Below are 22,285 nucleotides of genomic sequence, written 5' to 3' on the forward strand. Positions count from 1 at the left end.
TTGCGGCACTATTCACAATAGCAAAGACTTGGAACCAACCCAAATGTCCAACAACGATAGACTGGATTAAGAAAATGTGGCACATATACACTATGGAATACTATGAAGCCATAAAAAATGATGAGTTCATGTCCTTTGTAGGGACATGGATGAAACTGGAAATCATCATTCTCAGCAAAGTATCGCAAGGACAAAAAACCAAACACCGCATGTTCTCACTCATAGGTGGGAATTGAACAACGAGAACTCATGGAGACAGGAAGGAGAACATCACACTCTCGGGACTGTTGTGGGGTGGGGGGAAGGAGGAGGGATAGCATTAGGAGGTACACTTAATGCTAAATGACGAGTTAATGGGTGCAGTACACCAACATGGCACATGTATACGTGTGTAACAAACCTGCACATTGTGCACATGTACCCTAAAACTTAAAGTATAATAATAATAAAATAAAATTTAAAAAAATCAAGGCAGAGACCTGATAGCTATAGAGGGTACAAGATCATGTGAACTCTGGGATGAAGGGGAAAATAATGAAACAGGAGGTCAGAGAGGGATGGGAAGAGGCTTTGTCAAAGAAGACTTCTCCTCTGCAGTTCTATTCGGGACCAGCCTTCCTGGCACCTGAGTCAGCCAGTGTAATCTACGGTCAGACCATTTATCTTTCTTTTTCTCTTCCATTCCCCCTGTGCCAAGCCCCTGAATGTTATCTAGCATTCTAGGGGCAAATGAAACAAAAGAAAAGAGCGAAACATGCATCTTGGTATCAAGGAATGTATTATTTACATAGAGAGGGTATTATTTAAACAGAACATATGACAGAAGTCACAGAAGACACCCAGCAGTACAGGAGCAAAATCATCTTTCTGGGTCACATAAGCCGAGAAGCCTGAGCGTCTGAATGACAAGTAGGATTTAGTGTATCTGAGAGTGATTTATAGAGTAGGTAGTTTTTCAGCAAGGTTTCAAAGGAGGGAGAGTAGGCTGGGCGTGGTGACTCATGCCCGTGATCCCAGCACTTTGGGAGGCCGAGGTGGGCGGATCACTTGAGGTCAGGAGTTTGAGACCAGCCTGGCCAACATGGTGAAACCCCATCTCTACTAAAATACCAAGAAAAAAAATATCAGCTGGGCGTGGTGGCGCATGCTTGTAATTCCAGCTACTTGGGAGGCTGAGGCAGGGGGATCACTTGAACCCAGGAGATGGAGGTTGCAGTGAGCAGAGATCGTTCCACTGTACTCCGGTCTGGGTGACAGAGTGAGACTCCTTCTCAAAACAAACAAACAAACAGCAATGAAACAACAACAACAAAAAACAAAGGAGGGTTAGTAACTTCACAGAGGACACGCACTTTCCTGCAGCACTCTCTTGAAGGAGATGTCAAATGGTCGTGTCTTCTGGGAAGCCGGTGACAATACTTTTGAGACTATGTGAGAATGGCTGACAAAGGAATGGGCAGATAATATGGGCCATGAGCCTGGAAGAATATTACAGAGTCACATCAAGATGAGAACAGATCTGTGAGCTTAAAAAGCGGGCGTGTAGGGGCCGGGCGCAATGGCTCACGCCCGTAATCCCAGCACTTTGGGAGGCCGAGGCGGGTGGATCACAAGGTCAGGAGATCGAGACCATCCTGGCTAACACGGTGAAACCCCGTCTCTACTAAATATACAAAAAATTAGCCAGACATGGTGGCGGGCGCCTGTAGTCCCAGCTACTTGGGAAGCTGAGGCAGGAGAATGGCGTGAACCCGGGAGGCAGAGCTTGTAGTGAGCTGAGATCGTGCTACTGCACTCCAGCCTGGGTGACAGAGCGAGACTCCATCTCAAAAAAAAAAAAAAAAAAAAAAAAAAAAAAAAAAAAAAAAGCAAGCAGGTAGGAAAGATGCAGCATTTCAGATGCACTGAGTGTCTCGTTCTTTTAGTCCAAGAATTCCTGAATATGTGTTCACTCATTGCCCATTATTTCCCGTGTATTTGGATGAGAAAACCTTAAGGAAACGTTGAGAATGCAACATTAATTTCCCATAAATTACTGTGTGAAAATAAATAACATTTAAAAGCTATTGGAATTCCTAAAATGCATTTTACGCCTTGAGAGAGACGTGACTGTGATCTGAGTCACATATGGTTACAACTTCTGTTTCTCAGATTATAGATTAACTTGCTTTCTTTTTTCTCTTGTTCTGTACAATGACTAGAGAGAATTAAACAACGTCAGGGACAAACACTTCCTGACTTCTTTTTTTCTCTTTTTTTTTGAGACGGAGTTTCACTCTTTCACCCATGTTGGAGTGCAGTGGCATGATCTCAGCTCATTGCAACCTCCGCCCCCTGAGTTCAAGTGATTATCCTGCCTCAGCCTCGTGAGTAGCTGGGATTATAGGTGCCCACCACCCCGCCTGGCTAATTTTTGTATTTTTAGTGGAGACAGCGTTTCGCCATGTTGGCCAGGCTGGTCTCAAACTCCTGACCCCAGGTGATCCACCCGCTTCAGCCTCCAAAGTGCTGGGATTACAGGCGTGAGCCACCGTGCCTGGCCGTCTCCTACCTTCTTAATTAATGAAACTTGTTAAAGATTACCTTCTCCTTTTTTGTCCTATTTTCCTTAGACCAGATGACAGAAAACCCATGACTATAGCACACTCTGTAAAAGATGTTAAATGTCCCTTTCCCAAAAAGAAACACTGCCTGTAACCAAGCTCCTGGAACTATGCACCAGCCTTGTATGAAAAATGTAATCCTGCTAAAAATGCCTCCGTCTCTTACCTATGGAAACCCTAAGGTTCCCTCCTTTACAACTCTGACTCCATTCTTTTGGGGTTTTTCCAGGTGCGCCATCCTCAAACTTTGAATAAACGCTCTTTAAATTAGATTCTGGCCTTTCTGATTATTTCAGGTTGACAGCTGTATATCGACTCATTTTGGTAAATTTGCTGTAAAATCTAACATTTGCCAAATCACAGTTTGGTTACATAGCAGGGGAACCTGAAGAATGTCTAAATGACCCCCAGTTTCTGAAATAACAACGTGTAAGCGTTCTCAGGATCAGAACGCCGCCAGAGGACGTTAAAGAAAAGAGGCTTCTCTGTCGCTACAGATGGGGGCAGCATGAAAAGTTAATTCTTGTCTTAGTGCAGGGACACGTCTTTTGGAGGATGTGGTTTCCGTGGGTTTTCTTTTCTTTGCTACAATTGTGATAATTTCCAGGGCTCCTAGCTCAACTGAAGGGTTCCTGGATTGAAGCATTTTTGAGAGCTTCAGATGAAGCAGTTTCTGAATAAAATGCTTGAAATTAAAAACTTTCTTAGATGGATTTTGCCTTAAAACTATGGAAATACCAGGATGACATACTTTTTAAAAACTGTCAAGTTGAAGGAGTTTTTCTTTTTAATTTTAAATGATAATAATATCTTGTAGTTAGTATGGTACTTTCTCTAAAAAAGATCCAAACTTCTCTGCAAGTGCTATTATTGCTATTATTATTCTTTTTTACATTATCCTTTGGGAAGCAAGAAAGGAGAAGCAGTGTCACAAAGAAATGTTAGGTGACTTGTTCAAAGTAACTCACACACTCACGCTCTGCAGCCATAACCGGAAGTAGAGCTTTGTGTGTTCTATGAATAGAAAGTGAAACTCAGTTTTCTTTTTCATAAAAGAAAAATTTCAAAGTGATATTGACCAAGAATGTTCAACTGGTGCATATTGGGAGTGTGGGAGTCACGGGCAGTGATGTGAATCCAGGAACACTAGCGTTCTGCCTCCTGGCATCACCCTGGGAGGCCACTCTTCAGAGGCCTGCAAAACCACAGCGGCCTGCCTTCAAATCCAACCTGAGGGAACGACCCAGAGACAGAGATGTTCCTATAGGATCTAGAGCTACTTAGGTGTGAAATAGTAACGCTTCTTAAATGTCAGAATACAGATCAGCCTTTCAGAATTCAAAGGAGACACAGAGGAAGGTAGACCTTAGTTCACTTTTAATTTTTAAGGGAAAGTTATTTCCTTGAAATTAAAAAGAATTAGCATCCTTACTGTGTTAGATGCATCTTTCCTTTCCAAACAAACTTTGGAAATAAATCCTCTTATTTTTCCACAGTTTTATCAGAGATAGAACACAGAAACTTTGGATACTTGAGTTATTAATCTTTCTTTTACTGCAGCATAATTAAAAAGAGGGGAATTGTTTTTTTCAGTGTTTATTTTTTCTCTGTGATGTTTCAAAGTTTTACTGTTAATTATTTTTTCTAATTGTTTTAAATCTACTTGTAGGTGGATATAGTTAAAAGACATGACAACTCTTCTTGTAGACAAATTTTATTGTGGATTTTCCTATTTTTTTACTTTTTAAAATGTAAGTAATGGAAACTATTAAAAATCTAAGTTGGAAATCTAGTAGTGCAAAAGTTGGCTGGCATCCACACTGAAGGGGGTACTGAGAAGGGATAGCGCAATTTCAAGCCCTGCAGACTTTCATGTAAGACAGAAAATGTAAATATTAATAACAAAGAAATGTTAGAAAAAAAGTAAAAGAAGAGCTAGCCCTTCTTCCCTCTTGCCAAGACAGCAGGCTCTCAGAATGCTGATCTACGTTAGACCCTGAGCCAGTAATTTATGCCAGAGCCTGGATGATGCACAAAGTCATCTTGATCTAGCACACAGAAAATTAATTTTGAAGATTCTTTTGATTTGAGCCTCATTCAGATTCAGGTTCAGATTCCATGAATTATTCTGCACGTCTATGTCCCCAGACAGTGCCATCTCATTAGGGCCCCTGGGTTTACATCTCCCAGCCCCTCTGCCTGTAACTCTTACTCTCTGTTCTGGGCAGGGGTGAAGTGGGTGCCTCAGAGCCCTGTTGATAAATGGCAGAGCTGGGCTTGAACTTCAGAATCCAAGTCCACAGGAATTTTCACATTTTGTAGCTTCCTAAATGGCTTTATCATATTTTCACCCTTAGATAGGTGATATATCCCTCATCTATAAACTTTAAAAACTTTTAACAATTTAATCCAAACGCCCCTGATTAATAACAAGTGAATACCTGTTCTCAGAATCTCCTGAATAATCTGGTATTCAACAGGTGCGCTCTTTGGAGGCAGAGAGCAGATGAATAACTTCCTTTAAAAAATAACAATGCCCTGGAGAAGTACATAGTTAATTTATCTCATCTGATGTCTTCACTAGTACACACAGATAATTGTCCTCTCAAGAAAGGTCATTCCCAACATGTTCCCAGAACAAAGCATTATCCATATCACATATCAATTGTTGCCTTTTGCATTCACTTGTGGTATTTAATCAGTTACTTTGACAAGCAAGGTTTGAATAATAAATTAAGACATCTCAAAAACAACAACTCGGCTGGGCACGGTGGCTCACGCCTGTAATCCCAGCACTTTGGGAGGCCGAGGCGGGTGGATCACAAGGTCAGGAGATCGAGACCATCCTGGCTAACCCCGTGAAACCCCGTTTCTACTAAAAATACAAAAAATTAGCCAGGCGTGGTGGTGGGCGCCTGTAGTCCCAGCTACTCGGGAGGCTGAGGCAGGAGAATGGCATGAACCCGGGAGGCAGAGCTTGCAGTGAGCTGAGATCGTGCCACTGCACTCCAGCCTGGGCGACAGAGCGAGACTCTGTCTCAAAAAACAAAAAAAACCCCAAAAAAACCAAAAAAAACTCGGGGTGTTGGAAAAGGTGATTCAAGCTTCTTCCTTTCTTTCTTTCCTCTCTTTCTAAAGGGACTCATTCCCTGGAGATCTGAGTCTTGAGCCAGTCAGATTTAGATTTCATGTGCACATTCTCTGCTGAAGTTTTTTTCTCTCCCAGCACCAATGCTGTGGATGCACTTGTTGCTCAGGTCTTGGTAAAGCATCCCAGCTGCATGGAACTCACTTATGCCTAGCGTTCCATTATTGGAACGCTAAGCATGTGGGAGTTATTTATATCCTACTGCTCAAGGTCATCGCCAAGTTCTGATTTCAAAATTCAAAAAGTTGCAACCTCAGGCATAAATGGGTGAAGGAGATCTCTCATAAGTGGGACAGAAACAAATGCTGCCTGAAGCTGTGATGGACAGGCGAGAGAAGGCAGCATACCTATCTTCTACCAAGTGGGATTCCCAATAGCCTCCCCCGTAAGACATGAAAACTGTCATACATGCAAAATAAAAAAAAAAAAATGGGGAAAAGGCACCAAGAAAAGCACAACTGCTAAGTGCCCAGAAGCCCAGTCTAAAGTGTGTTTATAGTAACATACACAGAAAGATATAATTAAAATAAAATCATTTATAATCCTGCCTCACAATTAACAACTGTCAGTTTTTCATTATTTTTCATGCTTATACATGCATATGTTCTTGCTTAAAAGGAAATATTATATATTCTCACTTATGATTTCATAAACATCATTCTGTATTAATATTTAAGCATTTATATCATCATTTAAAATGGTTATATAGTATTATTTTCTCTGACCATAATTTATTCAATAAATCTATCATTGGGTATTTGTGTTGTTTCCAATTTTTCACTATTATGAAAGCTTTACAATAAAAACCTTTATTTATGGCAAAAAAGAAAAAGTGTGTTTAGCAGTTTGCTACAAGCTCCAAAATACTGCAAAGGGAAAAGATTACAGGGAGCCCCAGGGTGTGCAGAAAATCTAGACAACAGCATGCAGAGGGTGGCAGAGTTTGTTCCTTTGCCTGCAGGTGACATACCTTCACCCTCCCAGGCCAATGGGTATTTATCATCTCCAGGAGGGAGTTTCTAGTACAAAATCTCTCTAGCCTTCATCGTGGGAAGTTCCAGCCTGCTCTTGCGGTAGGAAGTCGGCCTGCATTCCCCTCAACAACTGACCAGGACACCTCACTCCTTTCTACTTCCTCTCCTGCAGCCACACCTTTCATGCCCAAGGCGCTTTCTGCCCATTCAAATTCTCATTTCTACTTTCTCTCAGCTCTGGTACTTTGCATCTGCCTTCTCTTCTAATATTACTCATACTGTTAGAAATGCAGCCTTGACTCTTACTAGAGTGTGAAGTTCTCAAGGTCGGGAGCTGTATTATATACTTCTGTATCCTCCACAGTGCCTTGAGCACAGCATATGCTCAGTAAGTGCTTTGCCATGGTCTGGCTTCTCTTTATCTTAGGTAAGTGCGTTTATTCATTGATGTGGTTATTGCACATATGCTGAGAATCTACTGGGAACTGCAGAGGTGGTGATGGATGCCCCAGTTGCCATCCACCTTCCTCATTCATTCCCTGGTTCCCTCATTAATTCTTCCCATGGCTCAAGTCACCTTAGAAGTTTTCCCTCATTCACTCTCCAGTTGTCACGGCTCGAGATACAAAATAGGAAAAGGACTGGGTGTGTTGGCTCACGCCTGTAATCCTAGCACTTTGGGAGGCTGAGGAGGGTGGATCACCTGAGGTCAGGAGTTTGAGACCAACGTGGCCAACATGGTGAAACCCTGTCTCTACTAAAAATATAAAAATTAGCTGAGGGTGGTGGTGCACACCTGTAACCCCAGCTACTCAGGAGGCTGAGGCAGAAGAATCGCTTGAACCCGGGAGGCGGAGGTTGCAGTGAGCTGAGATTGCACCATTGCACTCCAGCCTGGTGACAGAGTGAGACTCCATCTCAAACAAACAAACAAACAAAGAAAAAAAAAGAAAACAGAAAATGGGAAAGCCTCCACCCCTTGTGTTCTTTGGCCCTTAGTCATATGGTCCCACTTGGGGCTGCTAATTAGTGCAGGTGGTGGACAGCCGGGATGGGGTGGCAGAGAGGAGACAAACCAGGTGAGAAGAATCATAATGCATGTGCGTGAAAACTAATCTTTGAAGATGTTCATTTTAGTGTTATTTAAATCAGAACAAAAAATTAGAGATGTTCTAGTTAAATCACGTTGTAGAATATCCAAAGATGTAAGAAAATGTACAAAATAGAGTGTAACAAACGCAGAGTACAGAGCAGTAGGTATTTACAGTGGGTTGCTATTTTTGTCTTTAAAAGTCCATGGCAGAGAGAATCTATAGAAGGAGAAACTTCAAAGTATTAATGGTGAGTATATCTAAGTGGTGGGATTATAAGTGATTTTCTTCTTTGAGTTTATAAAAATTTTCTACAATGATCCCGAATAATTTTGAGTCAGGAAAGAAAAGGACAATTTTTTTTTTAAGGAAAAAGGAGACCAGGATGCAAGTCCTCCCAGAACGGCACAGCCTTCTGGCAAATTCAGCATCAGGAAAGAGTCCCAGTGCCAAGTGGGAATGCAGAGGCATCCAACCTCCGCCTCCCAGCTCAGGGGCTTGCTCACTGATGAGCCCATTCTAAGGCTGCTTTTTCTGCCAGCCTTGAAGAGAAAAATAATAGTGCATGTGCGTTTTGATCTATTTTCCAACTTTTATCTCTTCAAATACATGCAGGGTAGATGAATAAACACTTGTCACGTTTTCCCCCAAGTCACGGACTGCTGAGAAGCCTGGTTGTTATGCTAAATGAAACCAAATTCTAAAAAACAGGAAAACAGACAAACAAATCTAGAAGTAAAGATCTTTCCCAATCGATGACGTTAAAACATTGTAAGTAATACTTCCATGGTGTGTAGAAGGGATGAAACATGTTTAGATGGATGGCAGGTACACCGAAACGTAAGATAAATATGGAGGCAATGAACCGCATCTCCTAACGAGGGCGCCATTGGAGGTACCACGCTGAGACAGGTCAGAGGGGAGGCAGGGTTGTTGGAGCAGAAGCCATACCTTGGTCTGGAACGTACAAAACATGTGCGTCAGAAACGGATGCTCCCAGGCCAAGGAAAGAACTCTCTTCTCTACCATCGTGCACTCAACATCATCGTCCATCAAGACCACGTCTTTCTTTAAGGCCTTTATTGCGAAAAATTGATTGGTTTTCTTGAATTCTGCCAGGAAGACCTAGAAGGAAAGGGAAGAAGTAACTTTATTTTAGAATTTGGATTTCCACTTCTTAAAAAAGAGACAGAGTCCTGAGAGACACCTGTGTTGGGTGGGAAAAGGGGTTCCTTCTCCACCCCCATCCATCCTGCATAGGCCATTCCTGAGACAAAATGGAGCACTTCACCGGTTTCAGACATGACATCACTGTTTCATACTATCTTCATACTCTTTCCAAGGGTTTCACAAAATTATTAAGCAATTGAATGGGTTTTGAAAAGTGTGCCCTGCCTGCTCAGGGATCTGAGTGAGGGTATAATAAAAATCCAGAGATAAGTGCACAGTGAAGAAAGAAGAGTGTGGAGAGGAGAAATTGTACTTGAAACATCACTGCAAGTGCACATAAATCCTAGCTTTATGTTTTACCCAGTTTTTCCAGGCCAAAAGAAGAATGGAGGGATATAGTTCTCCTTGTGTACTTAAAAAATAAACACCGTCCAGGCACAGTGGCTCACGCCTGTAATCCCAGCAATTTGGGAGGCCGAGGCAGGCAGATCATCTGAGGTGAGGAGTTCGAGACCAGTCTGGCCAACATGGTGAAACGTCTCGACTAAAAAAACCAAAAAAACAAAAAAAAAGTAGAAAAATTAGCTGGGCACGGTGGTGGGTGCCTGTAGTCCCAGCTACTCAGTAGGCTGAGGTGAGGGAATTGCTTGAACCTGGGAGGCGGAGGTTGTGGTGAGCCGAGATCACACCACTGCACTCTAGCCTGGGTGACAGAGTGAGACTCTGTCTCAAAAGAAAAAAAAAAAAAATAAGTAAACACCATTTTCTCTGACAACACAGCAACGAATTATTCGTAGCAGAATGTATGGCACATAGTAGGTCCTAAAATGTGACTGACACTGGGCTCAAAGAATAACTTGCTCAGATTCTTCAAGCTACTAGGGAAAGATTTAACTCTGAAGTTTACTTTCCCACTTGATTTCGTGGCTCTCATATCAAAGGACACGAAAATGCGAATCAAACATTTTAGCACCTACTGTGTGTCATACAGCCTGCTACCTACTTTACACTTATGACCTAATTGTATTATCTAATTTAATTCTTAGCTCATCGCACTCTGCAAGACAGAAGTTAACAACACCAACAACAAACACTGAGTTCAAAGAATAATTTGCTCAGATTCTTGGAGCTACGAGGGAAGATTTAACTCCAAAATTTACTTTTCCCACTTGATTTTGTGGCTGTTATATCAAAGGACACCAGATGGCATATGATGGAGGGTTTCAACAATTTTAGTTTTTGCAAATGATGCAGCAACACACTGTTGGCAATGGTAAGGGCGTGGCATTTGGATACAGAAAATTCTAGCTCTAGTTTTATTTCACAGACATTTACTAGCTGTGGAAATGTGGGCAGATGAATTAGCCCCTCTGGGCTTCAGTTTCCAATTACTGCATTCTCTGACTTACAGGACTGTCGTGACAGTCAGGTAAGATGAGACCTGGGAAAGTAGACTCTAAAACGATCTCTGAATCACAGTTATTAAAATTCAGTCATTCGTTTCTGTTATTGACTTTTGGGAAAGGCTGAAGTCAATGATGTGACAACAGCCCTGAACATGCGAGTGTCTAAGTTTAAAACGCGATGGTGCAGGTTCGTGGCTTGATGGTGGCTGACTTGATAGAAGGGAATGGATGAAACTTAGATGGGAATTCAGGCAAATGAATGATGCTCACATCCCCAGAGAACACACAATTTGTTTTCTTAGGCTTAAAAGTTGTTTGAGAACAAGGGTATAGAGGTCTTGGTGAGGAAACATACTTTCCATATAAAGCCAGAAGACAGAGAAAAGACAAGTTTTGGAGTATTCTCAGTGTTGTGAGAAAGACAAACATACCCATCCTATCTTGCTTTACTATCTCCCTCTCCTCTCGTCTCCGTGTGTAGGGACCCAGGGTCCTGATGAAAAGAAGTAGACAGTTTTGGACATAGAGTGGGGGAAACCTGGGGCTCCCAGCTGTGCCTTGGGATACTAACTAAGGCTTGTAGGTTTAACTTATCATCTGTCTTATTAACCTTATTCAAATGTGGAAATCCACATGGAAACAAAGAAAGATAAACATTTCATTAACAATTAAAAGTACTCTTTTAGTAATTGCTTCTTTCAGTAAAACATCCTAAAACCGGACATAAACTAAGAAGCTGAAAAGACAATTTCCATCTATATAATGTGCTTTCAATTTTTGGTAACAGGTTATAATTGCACATTAATTGCTGCTAAATTCTAATGAAGACTGGCTGTAAAATTGTCTATTACGCTTAGATTAGCACCAAATGAGCCTACTGTGGTTCATATTATTGTGGAAATGAACAAAAAGAATTCATGAATATCAGCTACCATAAGCTGGACAGAGTAGATTTTGCTGAAAGGCAAGGCATCAGTATTTAAATCCAAACCCCAAATGGAGCACAATATTATTCAGCTGTGGTGACCGCTCAGTTGCATTTTAGTTTGTTTAATATTAAATAAACTGGGTAAGACATCCTACCAAAGTCTGGTGAGCAGGTGTGGTGTATAATGCTGCCTTTGGCTGCACAGATTCATGGAACAGTCATCTCTGATTAAAATTTTCCTGGGAGTCCCATCCAAGAATGTTAAACAAATAGTAGCCCCATTAATACATGAGATATCCTTAATATCAAAAATTACCTAAAAGCCTATATGCCATATCATCCCTCCTTAAATCACTAGCTTGAAAATTTTCCGCAGTTACTGATAGTTGGTTATAATTTCTTAAATTATCTCTTCTTCCTTCTTCTCACCTACCCCCTTTTTTTTGCTTGTCCTCCTTTCCCTCTTTCCTCTCCTTGTCATCTATGAGTGATGGAGACAACCCCCAACCTGCATGTATGGCAGGAAGAATTTAGAGGAGGGACTTTCTCCACAATTTTTTTTCCAGGACTCTCAAGCTACAGTTTTCTTATGGGCTGAATTGTGTCTATGCTGAAGTCCCAGTCCTCAGGACCTCCGAATGTGACTGTATTTGGAGACAGGACCTTCAAAGAGGTAATTAAGGTTAAATGAGATTATTAAGGCAGGTCCTAATCCAATATGACTGGTGTTTTCATAAGAAGAGAAAATTTAAGCAGAGTGTGGTGGCACAACTGTAATCCCAGCTACTAGGGAGCTGAGACAGGAGGATCACTTGAGTTCGGGAGGTCAAGACCAGCCTGGGCAACAATGGTGAGACTCCATCTCAAAAAAGGAGAACACTTAGATGCAGACATGCACAGCAGGAAGATGATATGAAGGCACGGAGAGAGGGCGACCATTAAAAGCAAGGAGAGCAGCCTGGGAAGAAACAACCCAGACAACACCTTGATGGTGAACTTCCATCCTCCAGACCTGTGAGAACATGAATTTCTGCTGTTTAAGCCAGCCAGTATGCGAGATTTTGTTATAGCAGCCTGTATTAGTCTGTTATCACGCTGCTAATAAAGACATGCCCGAGACTGGATAATTTATAAAGGAAAGAGGTTTAATGGACTCGGTTCCACACGGCTGGGGAGGCCTCACAATGATGGTGGAAGACAAAGGAAGAGCAAAGGGACGTCTTACATGGTGGCAGGCAAGAGGGCATGTGCAGGGAAACTCTCCTTTATAAAATCATCATATCTCATGAGACTTACTATCATGGGAACAGCACGGGAAAACCCATCCCCACGATTCAATCACCTTCCACCGGGTCCCTCCCATGACACCTGAGGATTATTACAATTCAAGGTGAGATTTGGGTGGGGACACAGAGCTGAGCCCTATCACACCCCAAGGAAGCTTATACAAGCCAGAAGATATTTAATAGAGAGAGAAAAAAATCACATACAAACTAAAACAATACTCCAGGCTTGAGAATGAAGCAAAAGAAGAAAAAACAAAATGAAACAAATGCAAACACCTTGTGAAACACGAAGTGGCTGAGGCACCTTCTTATTTCTTTGGTGCCCAAAGACATCAAACTCATAGGTGTGTGAGAATTACACTCTCCAAGCAAAGTAGCTTTGGAGACACAGGTTTCCAGAAAGCTGAGGCCACTATGGGTCTAGAGTCCTCGGGGTCCCTATTTATTCAGAGCCTCCTCAGGAAAGCTCTGACACTCACATGCAGTCCTGTGACTGCAAGTTTAGTTTCTTTGACCAAGAACTTGGCTCATCAGTTCCTGGAGTTGGGCCATAGCATTCTCCCGTGCAGTAGCTTACCTTGCCAAAACTTCCTTTCCCCAACATTTTGTGCAAGATAAAATCCTCGATTTTTAGTTTCATCTGCAGAGATGGTCTTTCTATGTTCAGTTCAGGTTCTGGAAGATGACACACTTTATCCACCTCATCCAATGGAGTCTCCCAGGAAATGCCCTGAGGCTCTGAAAATGGCAAGCTGGTGGTTAAAAATGAACATAGAGTAATGGAAGTCATTCTAGTTACTGAGAGCACATGCTTTCTCTTCTACTTCCCATGCTGAGGCTCCATCATAGTAATTGGGGGTGTTTAGAGGGTTTCCTGCAGTTCAGGCAGCTTTAATACCTCTCCATCTGTCTGTGAGGGCAGCACCCCCTGTCTGTGAGCCTGGCATTTGGATTTTGGAGTGTGGACTATGTCTCTTTCTTCAATAGATTGGGAAATAGTTCAACTTAAGAAACACATTCCAATCAGTAAAAGACCATATATGCAAAATACACAAGCACTGTTAATAATGCCACATCAAGGACATCTAGGGATTTTAACCAAATTTTAGGAAAAAAATGATTTTCAATTGTTTGCATGGCTCACAAACACAGTGGCATCAATTTCTACAATTTACAGCATGAGAGAGAGAGGAAATGAAATCTAGCAGATTTTTAAAGATCTGAACTGCGTTATTCATCCCAGAATTCAAGTCAAGATGCTACCTATGTTGGCCGGGTGTTGTGGCTCACACATGTAATCTGACAACCTTGGGAGGCCGAGGTGGGCGGATTGCCTGAGCTCAGGCATTCGAGGCCAGCCTGGGCGACATGGTGAAACCCCATCTCTACTAAAATACAAAGAATTAGCTGGGTGTGGTTGCGTGAGCCTGTAGTCCCAGGTACTAGGGAAGCTGAGGCAGGAGAATCCCTTGAACCCAGGAGGCGGAGGTTGCAGTGAGCTGAGATTGTGCCACTGCACTCCAGCCTGGGCCACAGAGCAAGACTCTGTCTTCAAAAAAGAAAAAAAAAAAAAAGATGCTGCCTCTGTTGGTCATTGCTAAGACATGGTCTCCTTGACTGCCTGGCAACCCTTCCTAAATGTAACCCAAACCTTTCTTTTACATTTTTAAGTTGATTTGAAGTCAGAGAAAACATAAGAGAACTTTTTAGGAATTTCTCCTGCCTACAATAATCTCTATATTTTTAAATCCCTAGGTTTATCTTTCATACTCTTCCAAGGACACTAAGTATTTTAGAACGTATGCTGAAACGACTCAGGTCTCAGAAACTTGGGGTCATATCCACTCATGAACTGCTTTCAAACAGTAGGCTGGAAAAACTGCCATAGTGTCATGAGAGTGGCTTTGAGTCCTTCTCTTTCCTACCCTTAAATTTAAGTCTCAAAGGTGCAGAGTAAGAATGCCTTCTGTGGCCTTCCCTGCATCAAATTTTAAGACAGATTTATTTCTGTAAAACCATTTGACACTGATAGAATGTAACATGCTGAAACTCTAAGAAAACATTTGTGGTTGTTCCCTCCAGACCTATCCCATTTTCTAACCCCCACCTCCTGCCTTTTACAAAGGTAAAAGGTTTTGGTTTCTTTTCTAAGAAGTGGGAGCCTCTTAACTGGTAGCTGGAGGTGGATCACCTATCAGACCAAGTAAGCTGATAACTTAAATCCAAGGGCATCAAGTTAGGGTTAATTGAGATTAATGACTGACATTGATTAGACTGCTGACCAGGACAGCTACCTCTTTTTCCCAGTGTCGGTAAACACGGCGGCCTTGCTTCATTTTTGATGGAGCATGGGAGACCAATTTCAACTGGACCTTCTCTGAAGATCTGTTCAGTATCTCTTAAGCAGCGAGCCTAGATGACAAACAGAGAGTCAGACCACCTACCCACCCACCATTGATGGAACAGCTCAGCCTGCTAACCATGGGGACAAAGGCCATTTAAAATTTTTAAATGCATAGGGTCACGAAAGCTCTCCTTTTCCTCAACGTTCTTTTGGAACCCCATATTCTGGGAGAGTCTGTCTACTGTATTTCATGCATTAACAGAACACGTTTGCCTTCTTCACACTTTTCTGGGGCTGACAGGATTCTCTCATGCTGTCTACGTCATTCCATCACAAATAAGGACAGGTGGTTAATGGATGGGAAAACAGCTGATACAGGCAATGCCAAGTCTTAAAGAGGGTTTATCCTTGGATCTAGGAATTCAGCTAATGCCAAGGCAGTAAACAGCAGGGCAAAAGTTGCCCTGGACTCGGTGTTCCATGAGGACTCTCGGGATGATGCTCATACAGAAGTGTTTTCCCCCAGGCTATTCTATAACCCAAATATATTCACATAAAGCTGTCAATCAATCTTCAATAACTTTAATGAATGTATTTGGTTCTGCAATGCTCATGCCATGAAGAATTTAAGATTTTATAAAGATCTGCATAATACAAATGCATTAAATAAATATCTAAAAGATGGGGGGTATGGGCATGGATATGAAAGCCAAGGGCAAGGCCGGTGCTCAGAAATACATCCTAGCATTTCCCATAGGGCTGCCACAGGTGAAGCAGCAGGAAGGCATGGACATCCTTGCTGAGCAGCCATGGCAGGAACGTGTCCACGGCACATGCTCCTACCTGTTGAGTGCTCTCAATCATGGCCAGCGCTTCAGCCATTAGCTTCTGGTTTATGCCACAAAGGTTGGCCACCTTTGTCTGGCATCTGTGATGCACATTCATGCCACATGCTGGAAGGAAGAAGGCAGATAGTGAGCAAGAGTGGAAGAACTCCCTGGTGCTAAGCAAATCTCTCTGGAGGTAAGACAGAGCCTTGTGGATACGGAGGAAAGCCTAAGGTGCCATGGCTGGGAGGAAGTTGACCCTGGCTCTCCCTAGTAGTGATCCTCGTGCTGGAAGGGAAGTGAGGTAGGAGGTGGGACTCAACTCTGGAGGTGGGGTTCAGACACCAGACCAAATTGAAGACTAGCTAAAACAGGGACAGGGCAGAAGCAGCTTTCCAGAAGATGCCCACCTGTGTGCCATGTCAGTTTACTGTTGCCATGGCAACACCCAGACGTTACCACCCTTTTTCTAGGAACTTAATTTGCATGTAGTTAAAAGTGGGTATAAATAGGATTGCAGCACTGCCCTGAGCTGCTACTCTCTGCCTCTGGGGTAGCCCTGCTCTGCAGGAGCAGTCGTGGAGCTGTAACACCAACAGAACTGTAATACCATTGGCCAATGAAGCTGTTTCCTTTTACCAACAGCTGGCCCTTGAATTCTTCCTGGGTGAAGCCAAGAACTCTCCTGGGCTAAGCCCCACTTTGGGGCTCACCTGCCCTGCATCAGAAGAATGTTCCTGCCCACTCCAGTCTGGGTCCAAAACATCCCCTTTCCCACCTGGGCCATGAAGAGCTTCCCCCAGCCTTTAGGTTGAAGCCCAGGAGGCAGCCTCAGCCTGCAGATGGATATCAGATGGTGAAGCTGGAGCATATATGTGGGAAGGGATGGAGTAGGAAGAGGCTAGCAATGCCAGGAGAGGTCATGGCAGAACACACCTAGCAAGACTGGACCAGGCATGAGGGCCTCAGCTTTGAAAAAAAAATCACAAAACTCTACACATGGTGTGGAAACAGAAAGCCACAGGCTTCACCAGTGTGGGCTTAGATGAGGACGCCAACAGCAACCAGGTGTTAGAGCACATTCCCCAGTCTCCAGGCCCCTGTACCCATGCCTCCTCAAAACCTCTTGTGATTATGGGAAGGGTAGAGGGCCCCAAGAATTACTAGATGAGAATCTTAACTAAGTGGATCTCAAAGACATAAAGAAAGTGATATTTCTTGCACGCATGAATTGATGGCTTAAATTCACATCTACAACCTAGTTATAAAAGGTAACTCAAAGAAAAAGAACCAAAGTTTTCTTTCATCTTTATAAGTCACATGAGATGTTAAAGCAAAAGAGGAGAGGGAAATACTTGAACACCTGTCAGGTGGGTGGAAAATGGGGTGCTGGTGGCAGCTTGCACAGCAGGGACACTGTGTGACCTTGGGCAAGTCATGCACGCTCTGGGGGCTCCCAATTAAGGATCCCCAGCACAGAACTCATGATCTATACAGGATTCTAGCTTGGGGATCCTATGATTCAGGGTGAGTATTCTGATTCATTAATCCTGAAAACAGTAGCATAAAATCTAACTTCCGCTGCCAGTGACCAAGAGATCCCTCTTGGACTGGAGAGCGTGTGCCCATGTGACTGTGTAAAGACAATTATTAGTTTTAGAAATTCAAATTTTGCTTATGAAACATCACCACTAAAGGCCAGGTGCAGTGGCTCACACCTGTAATCCCAGCCCTTTGGGAGGCCGAGGCGGGCAGATCACCTGAGGTCAGGAGTTTGAGACCAGCCTGGCCAACATGATGAAACCTCATCTCTACTAAAAATAATAATAAAAAAAATTAGGCGGGTGTGGTGGTGCACATCTGTAATCCTAGCTACTCGGGAGGCTGAGGCAGAAGAATCACTTCAACTTGGGAGGCGGAGGTTGCAGTGTGCTGAGATCGTGCCACTGTACTCCAGCCTGGGAGACAGAGCAAGACTCTGTCTCAACAACAACAACAAAAAAGAAACATCACCATTAAAATACAGAAAAATCAGATATCAAGATTTCCGAACTCCAGCTGACAGAGTCTGTGAGTAGAGAGTGTTGTAATAGAAGCAGGCACTAGGTGCTATGAAATCATGCAGTCTTAATCTTATCTGCTGATTTGCATACATGTATGCAAAGAAGCTTAGCACAATGACTGGCATCGAGTAGGTGCTTAACAAATACAAGTTCCTTTTCATCTTCATCATTTATTGCATAGATGCAGATATTAAAATATTTAGGTGAAATTTGGGCAACCCTCACCTGTAGTTTTCACTGGTCCACTCTTCTTCAAATAGTTCAATAATAAAATAAAATAAAGCAGAATTTTCTATGTAAATATTACTTTTTTTTTTCTTGACATGGAGTCTCGCTCTGTCACCCAGGCTGGAGTGCAGTGGCACGATTTTGGCTCACTGCAACCTCGGCCTCCTGGATTCAAGCGATTCTCCTGCCTCAGCCTCCCGAGTAGCTGGGATTACAAGTGCCCACCATCACACCCCGCTAATTTTTGTATTTTTAGTAGAGACACGGCTTCGCCATGTTGGCCAGGCTGGTCTCCAACTTCTGACCTCAAGTGATCTGCCCACCTCGGTCTCCCAAAGTGCTGAGATTACAGGTGTGAGCCACCTCGCCCAGTCAACTATTAACCATTACTAGACCTAGTATATAGGCATAGATAAGAGCCAGAAAAATTCACCTGAAGCAAAATATTTTCTGCGTATTTAAAATCTTTGTTGTTGTGTTGTTGTTGTTGAGACAGGGTCTTGCTCTGTTGCCCAGGCTGGAGTGCAGTGATGCGATCGTAGCTCACTGCAGCCTCGACCCCCTGGGTTCAAGCCATCCTCCTGCCTCAGCCTCTTGTGTAGCTGAGACCACAGGCGTGCACACCACTACACCCAACTAATTTTTTGATTTTTTGTAGAGATGGGGGTCTCACTTTGTTGCCCAGGCTGGTCTCAAACTCCTGGGCTCAAGCCATCCTTCCACACTGGCCTCCCAAAGCGCTGGGATTACAGGTCTGTTACCATGCCCGGCCTAAAATCTTTACTATAGAAAGGATTTTTTTTTCATGATTGTGCTCCAAATTCCACATTGTTGGCATAACTCGCATAACTCACATTCACCCTCTTTAGAAGGTGTTAGGTTTTAAGTTGGGTAGCCCCAGCTCCCCTTTCTTAGGCATCACCGTAACACCAAGTGAGGTTGTCAGCTAGGATTGAACACAGGGGGATGGAGTTTTACTTTGCTCCTTAAAACTGTAGCCACATCTAGGCTTCTCTGTGACTTGCATGACCGTGAAGAAAGGCCACCACCATCTCCACCACAAGGTCCTGAGTCTTTGTTACTAACCTATCAGGCCGTAACTCAGTTTCTTGGAGGGCAAAGAGTCCCTTTGGATGACTGTTTTCTTGGGAATTATCGTGGGGAGAGAGAGAAGGCAGGGTAAAAGGCTAAAGGAGGCCCTACTTAAGAAGACGGCTTGTAAGGAGGCAGGATGAAAGGTAGGCAGAGAGGGAGGGAAGACAGCCGGAGAAGAGGGCGAGAAGAGTGGAGAGAGAGGAGGACGCGGGCATGCGGGCGAGCGGAGCAGGCAGGGCGCGCAGAGCACGCAGGGTGAGCACAGTGGAGGGGCAGGGACCCGGGGGTGTCAGAAGCAAGAATGGAAAACAAACCAGGGCAGGGGAGGGAGAAGAGAGGGGACAAAAGAAAAGGGGGAGGGGAGCACTTGACATGAAGGTGGTAGGAGAGATTGGGGAGCAGAATGGAGCGGCAAGGAAAGAATATTCGAGGAAAGAAATGAAACAAAGCAGGCACAACAGCCGCGAAATGATGCCCAGGAGCCCCCGGGAAGTTCTAAGCTGTGCCGCGGCGCTGCTGGGACCAGCTCTTCTTGCAGGTGGATTCTCGGGCTCCCAGGACAGAGAACCCGACCTGAGACCATCACCGGAGAACCAAGAGGCGAGAATTTCTTTATTCCTGTTTCTGTGGATACGGTCAGGATACAGGATGCTGGGACACTATGTTTGCCTCTGAACTCCTGGTGAACTCTTAGGAATGCCCTGCCTATCCATGTCTTCTTGAACAGGTATGTAGAGAAAAGCACATCAGTGTCCTTTGGGGACCAGGAAGGGATTCTGGAGGCTAATGCTGGCCTCCTGTGATGTCTGCTTTAGGTAATGATTTGAAAACCTAACCCCTCCTGCCTCCACTGAGAGGTCGCTCTGGGTTCCACCAGACACGTGAACACGACTGGGATGAAGAAGAGGAGAATGCGGAAGATGCTGTGCCGCCTTCCATCACGTACCTCATTACTCAAAAGAGAGGACATGCATGAGTCAGTAGCACTGATCAAAATAGGGCTGCCAAGAAAAAATAAAGTGGCTTATATATTTAATACTTCATCATAAGAAAAGGTCTGTGCTCACCGGGCATGGTGACTCACTCCTGTAATCCCAGCACTTTTGGAGGCTGAGGAGACAAGATTGCTTGAACCCAGGAGTTTGAGACCGCTTGGGCAACATAGCGAGACCCTATCTCTTAAAAAAAAAAATAGGCATGGTAGCACATGCCCGTGGTACCAGCTACTTGAGAGGCTGAGGTGGGAGGATTGCTTAAGTCCATGAAGTCAAGGCTGCAGTGAGCTGCGATCGAGCCGCTGCACTCCAGTCTCCAGTCTGGGCAACAAAGTGAGACCCTGTCTCAGAAAAAAAGTAAAATAAGAAGAAAAAAATAAGAAACTGTATGCAACAGGTGGTTCTCCTTTTGTGGCTCTGTTCTCTGGGCTCTGCCGGCGTCTTTCTCCAACCAGAAAGCAGAGTGCCTTGTCAGTTCTTGTGGTTTTTTTTTTTTCTTCCCTAGTCCTTAATCCTAGTGTAACAGCATCTCAGCTTCTAAACGTTATCGCCTTAGCAACTTGGAGTTGTACAGCAACAAAGCCTTGCCTCGTTTTCTTTTTTGATGGTAGGCCTGAGAAACTCCATCAATAATGAATGGCAGGTTAGGCTCTGCTGCGATCCCAGCCTTGGAGGAAAGACCAGAAAACAGGCAACGGCGGTCAGAACCGGGCCGGCCTCTTACTGGGCACTTGGAGTTCACAGCAATGGTTTAGGGATGGATGCTCAAGCTAATGTTACAGAATTTCTGTGCAGGACCATGTGTCAGCCGAATGAATGTGCTGGGCTTGCTCCTTGATGAGATGACAGAAAGAATCTTACTGGCTGGTGCAAAGGAGAAGGGTTAGGGTACCACACAGCTAGACCTGTTGGGATTAGGAAGGGGCAGCCCACAGCCCACTGAGGAAACTAGTAGTAGAAAGAGCAGTGAGAGGAGAAACACTGTCTTCACTTCCCCCAGAGCTATGGTACGGCAGAAGGTGATGGAGCTAGGAGTTTGACCTTGAACCTGAACTGTTGTGCTCTTTTCTGGGATGTGGGGATGTGGGTGTTGCAGGGTTCAAGGAAAGGAATGTAGTGGCTTATTGCCCCAGAAGACCACACTTATGATCATGACTTGTCTGGGCTGGGTGTGGAAGTTGTACCCCCTACATCCTCCCTCCAGTTCCTCAGAAAGCCTCGCTCCATCCCCTAGGCGGTCCACGTCAGGCCATGCTCATCCCCTACTGGACTCACCATCACACTTGAGCCCTTGCCGTGCCAGTCCCCACAGCAGGGTCCCACAGTGTTCACAGAAGGTCGGGCTCTTGTAATTGTAGACTTTAAATCTGTGCGGCATGTCAATTTTGAATCTCTCCTTGTGGAACTGAAAGAAAGGCAGAAGGTGAAATCATGTGTGTGTCCCTGGGGCCCCGACTTCGGACGTTTTTGCAGATACCTTAGCATAACTAACAGAGGTCATAATGAAAACACTAGCATTGTGTGCATTTTGAACCATCAGTGTCACTTGTCGAGCCCTACAGTCATGCCTGAAGAAGGCAGGCAGCCCTCAGCAACTGTACGTGAGGGGCCATGCTTGCCTTCTGCATGTAGCAAGCACCTTGCAGACAGCTGAAATCTGAGGCATTCACACAGACAGGCTAAAAGCTCAGGAAGACTGCACGAGGGTTATTTAAAAAAGCGTTAAGGAAACACTGCTCCCATTTAAATAGATGAAGGTTCCCTTCCTATTTTAGTATAAATATTTCCTTTTCTCTTTCAGTTCAGAACTAGCGCTTTTAACCTTTGGAAGATGTTAAAAAAAAAAAAAAAAAAAGCCTTCTTTAAAGGAAACATTTCTATGGGTTTATCAGTATTACTGCCTAATGCGAGAAGCATTTTCACACCTATTATTCATGAACCGAGGTGACAAGAGGAGGGAGCAGTTCCTGCCAGGTGCGGTTAACAAATACGTCACATGCATCATCTATTACACAGGTGGTATCTTACGTAATCCTCAGAATACCCCATTCTATTACTATCCTTCTTTGACAGATGAGGAGATGAAGCACAGAGAAGGTAAGAAGCTTGCCCAGGACACGCAGCTCT

At 43.9% G+C, this 22,285-nt stretch overlaps 1 protein-coding gene across 2 annotated transcripts in view; it reads right to left on the minus strand.

Annotated features, from left to right (window-relative positions):
- Positions 1–22,285, minus strand: part of PRKCQ (protein kinase C theta) — a 149,753-nt gene that overhangs the window by 39,674 nt on the left and 87,794 nt on the right. For both annotated transcript variants that reach the window (XM_063610033.1, XM_055296445.2), the window contains exons 8-12: positions 21,434–21,563; positions 15,794–15,903; positions 14,901–15,018; positions 13,184–13,344; positions 8,768–8,941 (exon numbers count right to left, since the gene is read on the minus strand). In XM_063610033.1, the coding sequence (XP_063466103.1) occupies positions 8,768–8,941; positions 13,184–13,344; positions 14,901–15,018; positions 15,794–15,903; positions 21,434–21,563 (693 nt within the window). The remainder of the gene's footprint in view (positions 1–8,767; positions 8,942–13,183; positions 13,345–14,900; positions 15,019–15,793; positions 15,904–21,433; positions 21,564–22,285) is intronic.

This window comes from Symphalangus syndactylus, chromosome 10 (genome assembly GCF_028878055.3).
Source record: "Symphalangus syndactylus isolate Jambi chromosome 10, NHGRI_mSymSyn1-v2.1_pri, whole genome shotgun sequence".
NCBI lineage: Eukaryota > Metazoa > Chordata > Mammalia > Primates > Hylobatidae > Symphalangus > Symphalangus syndactylus.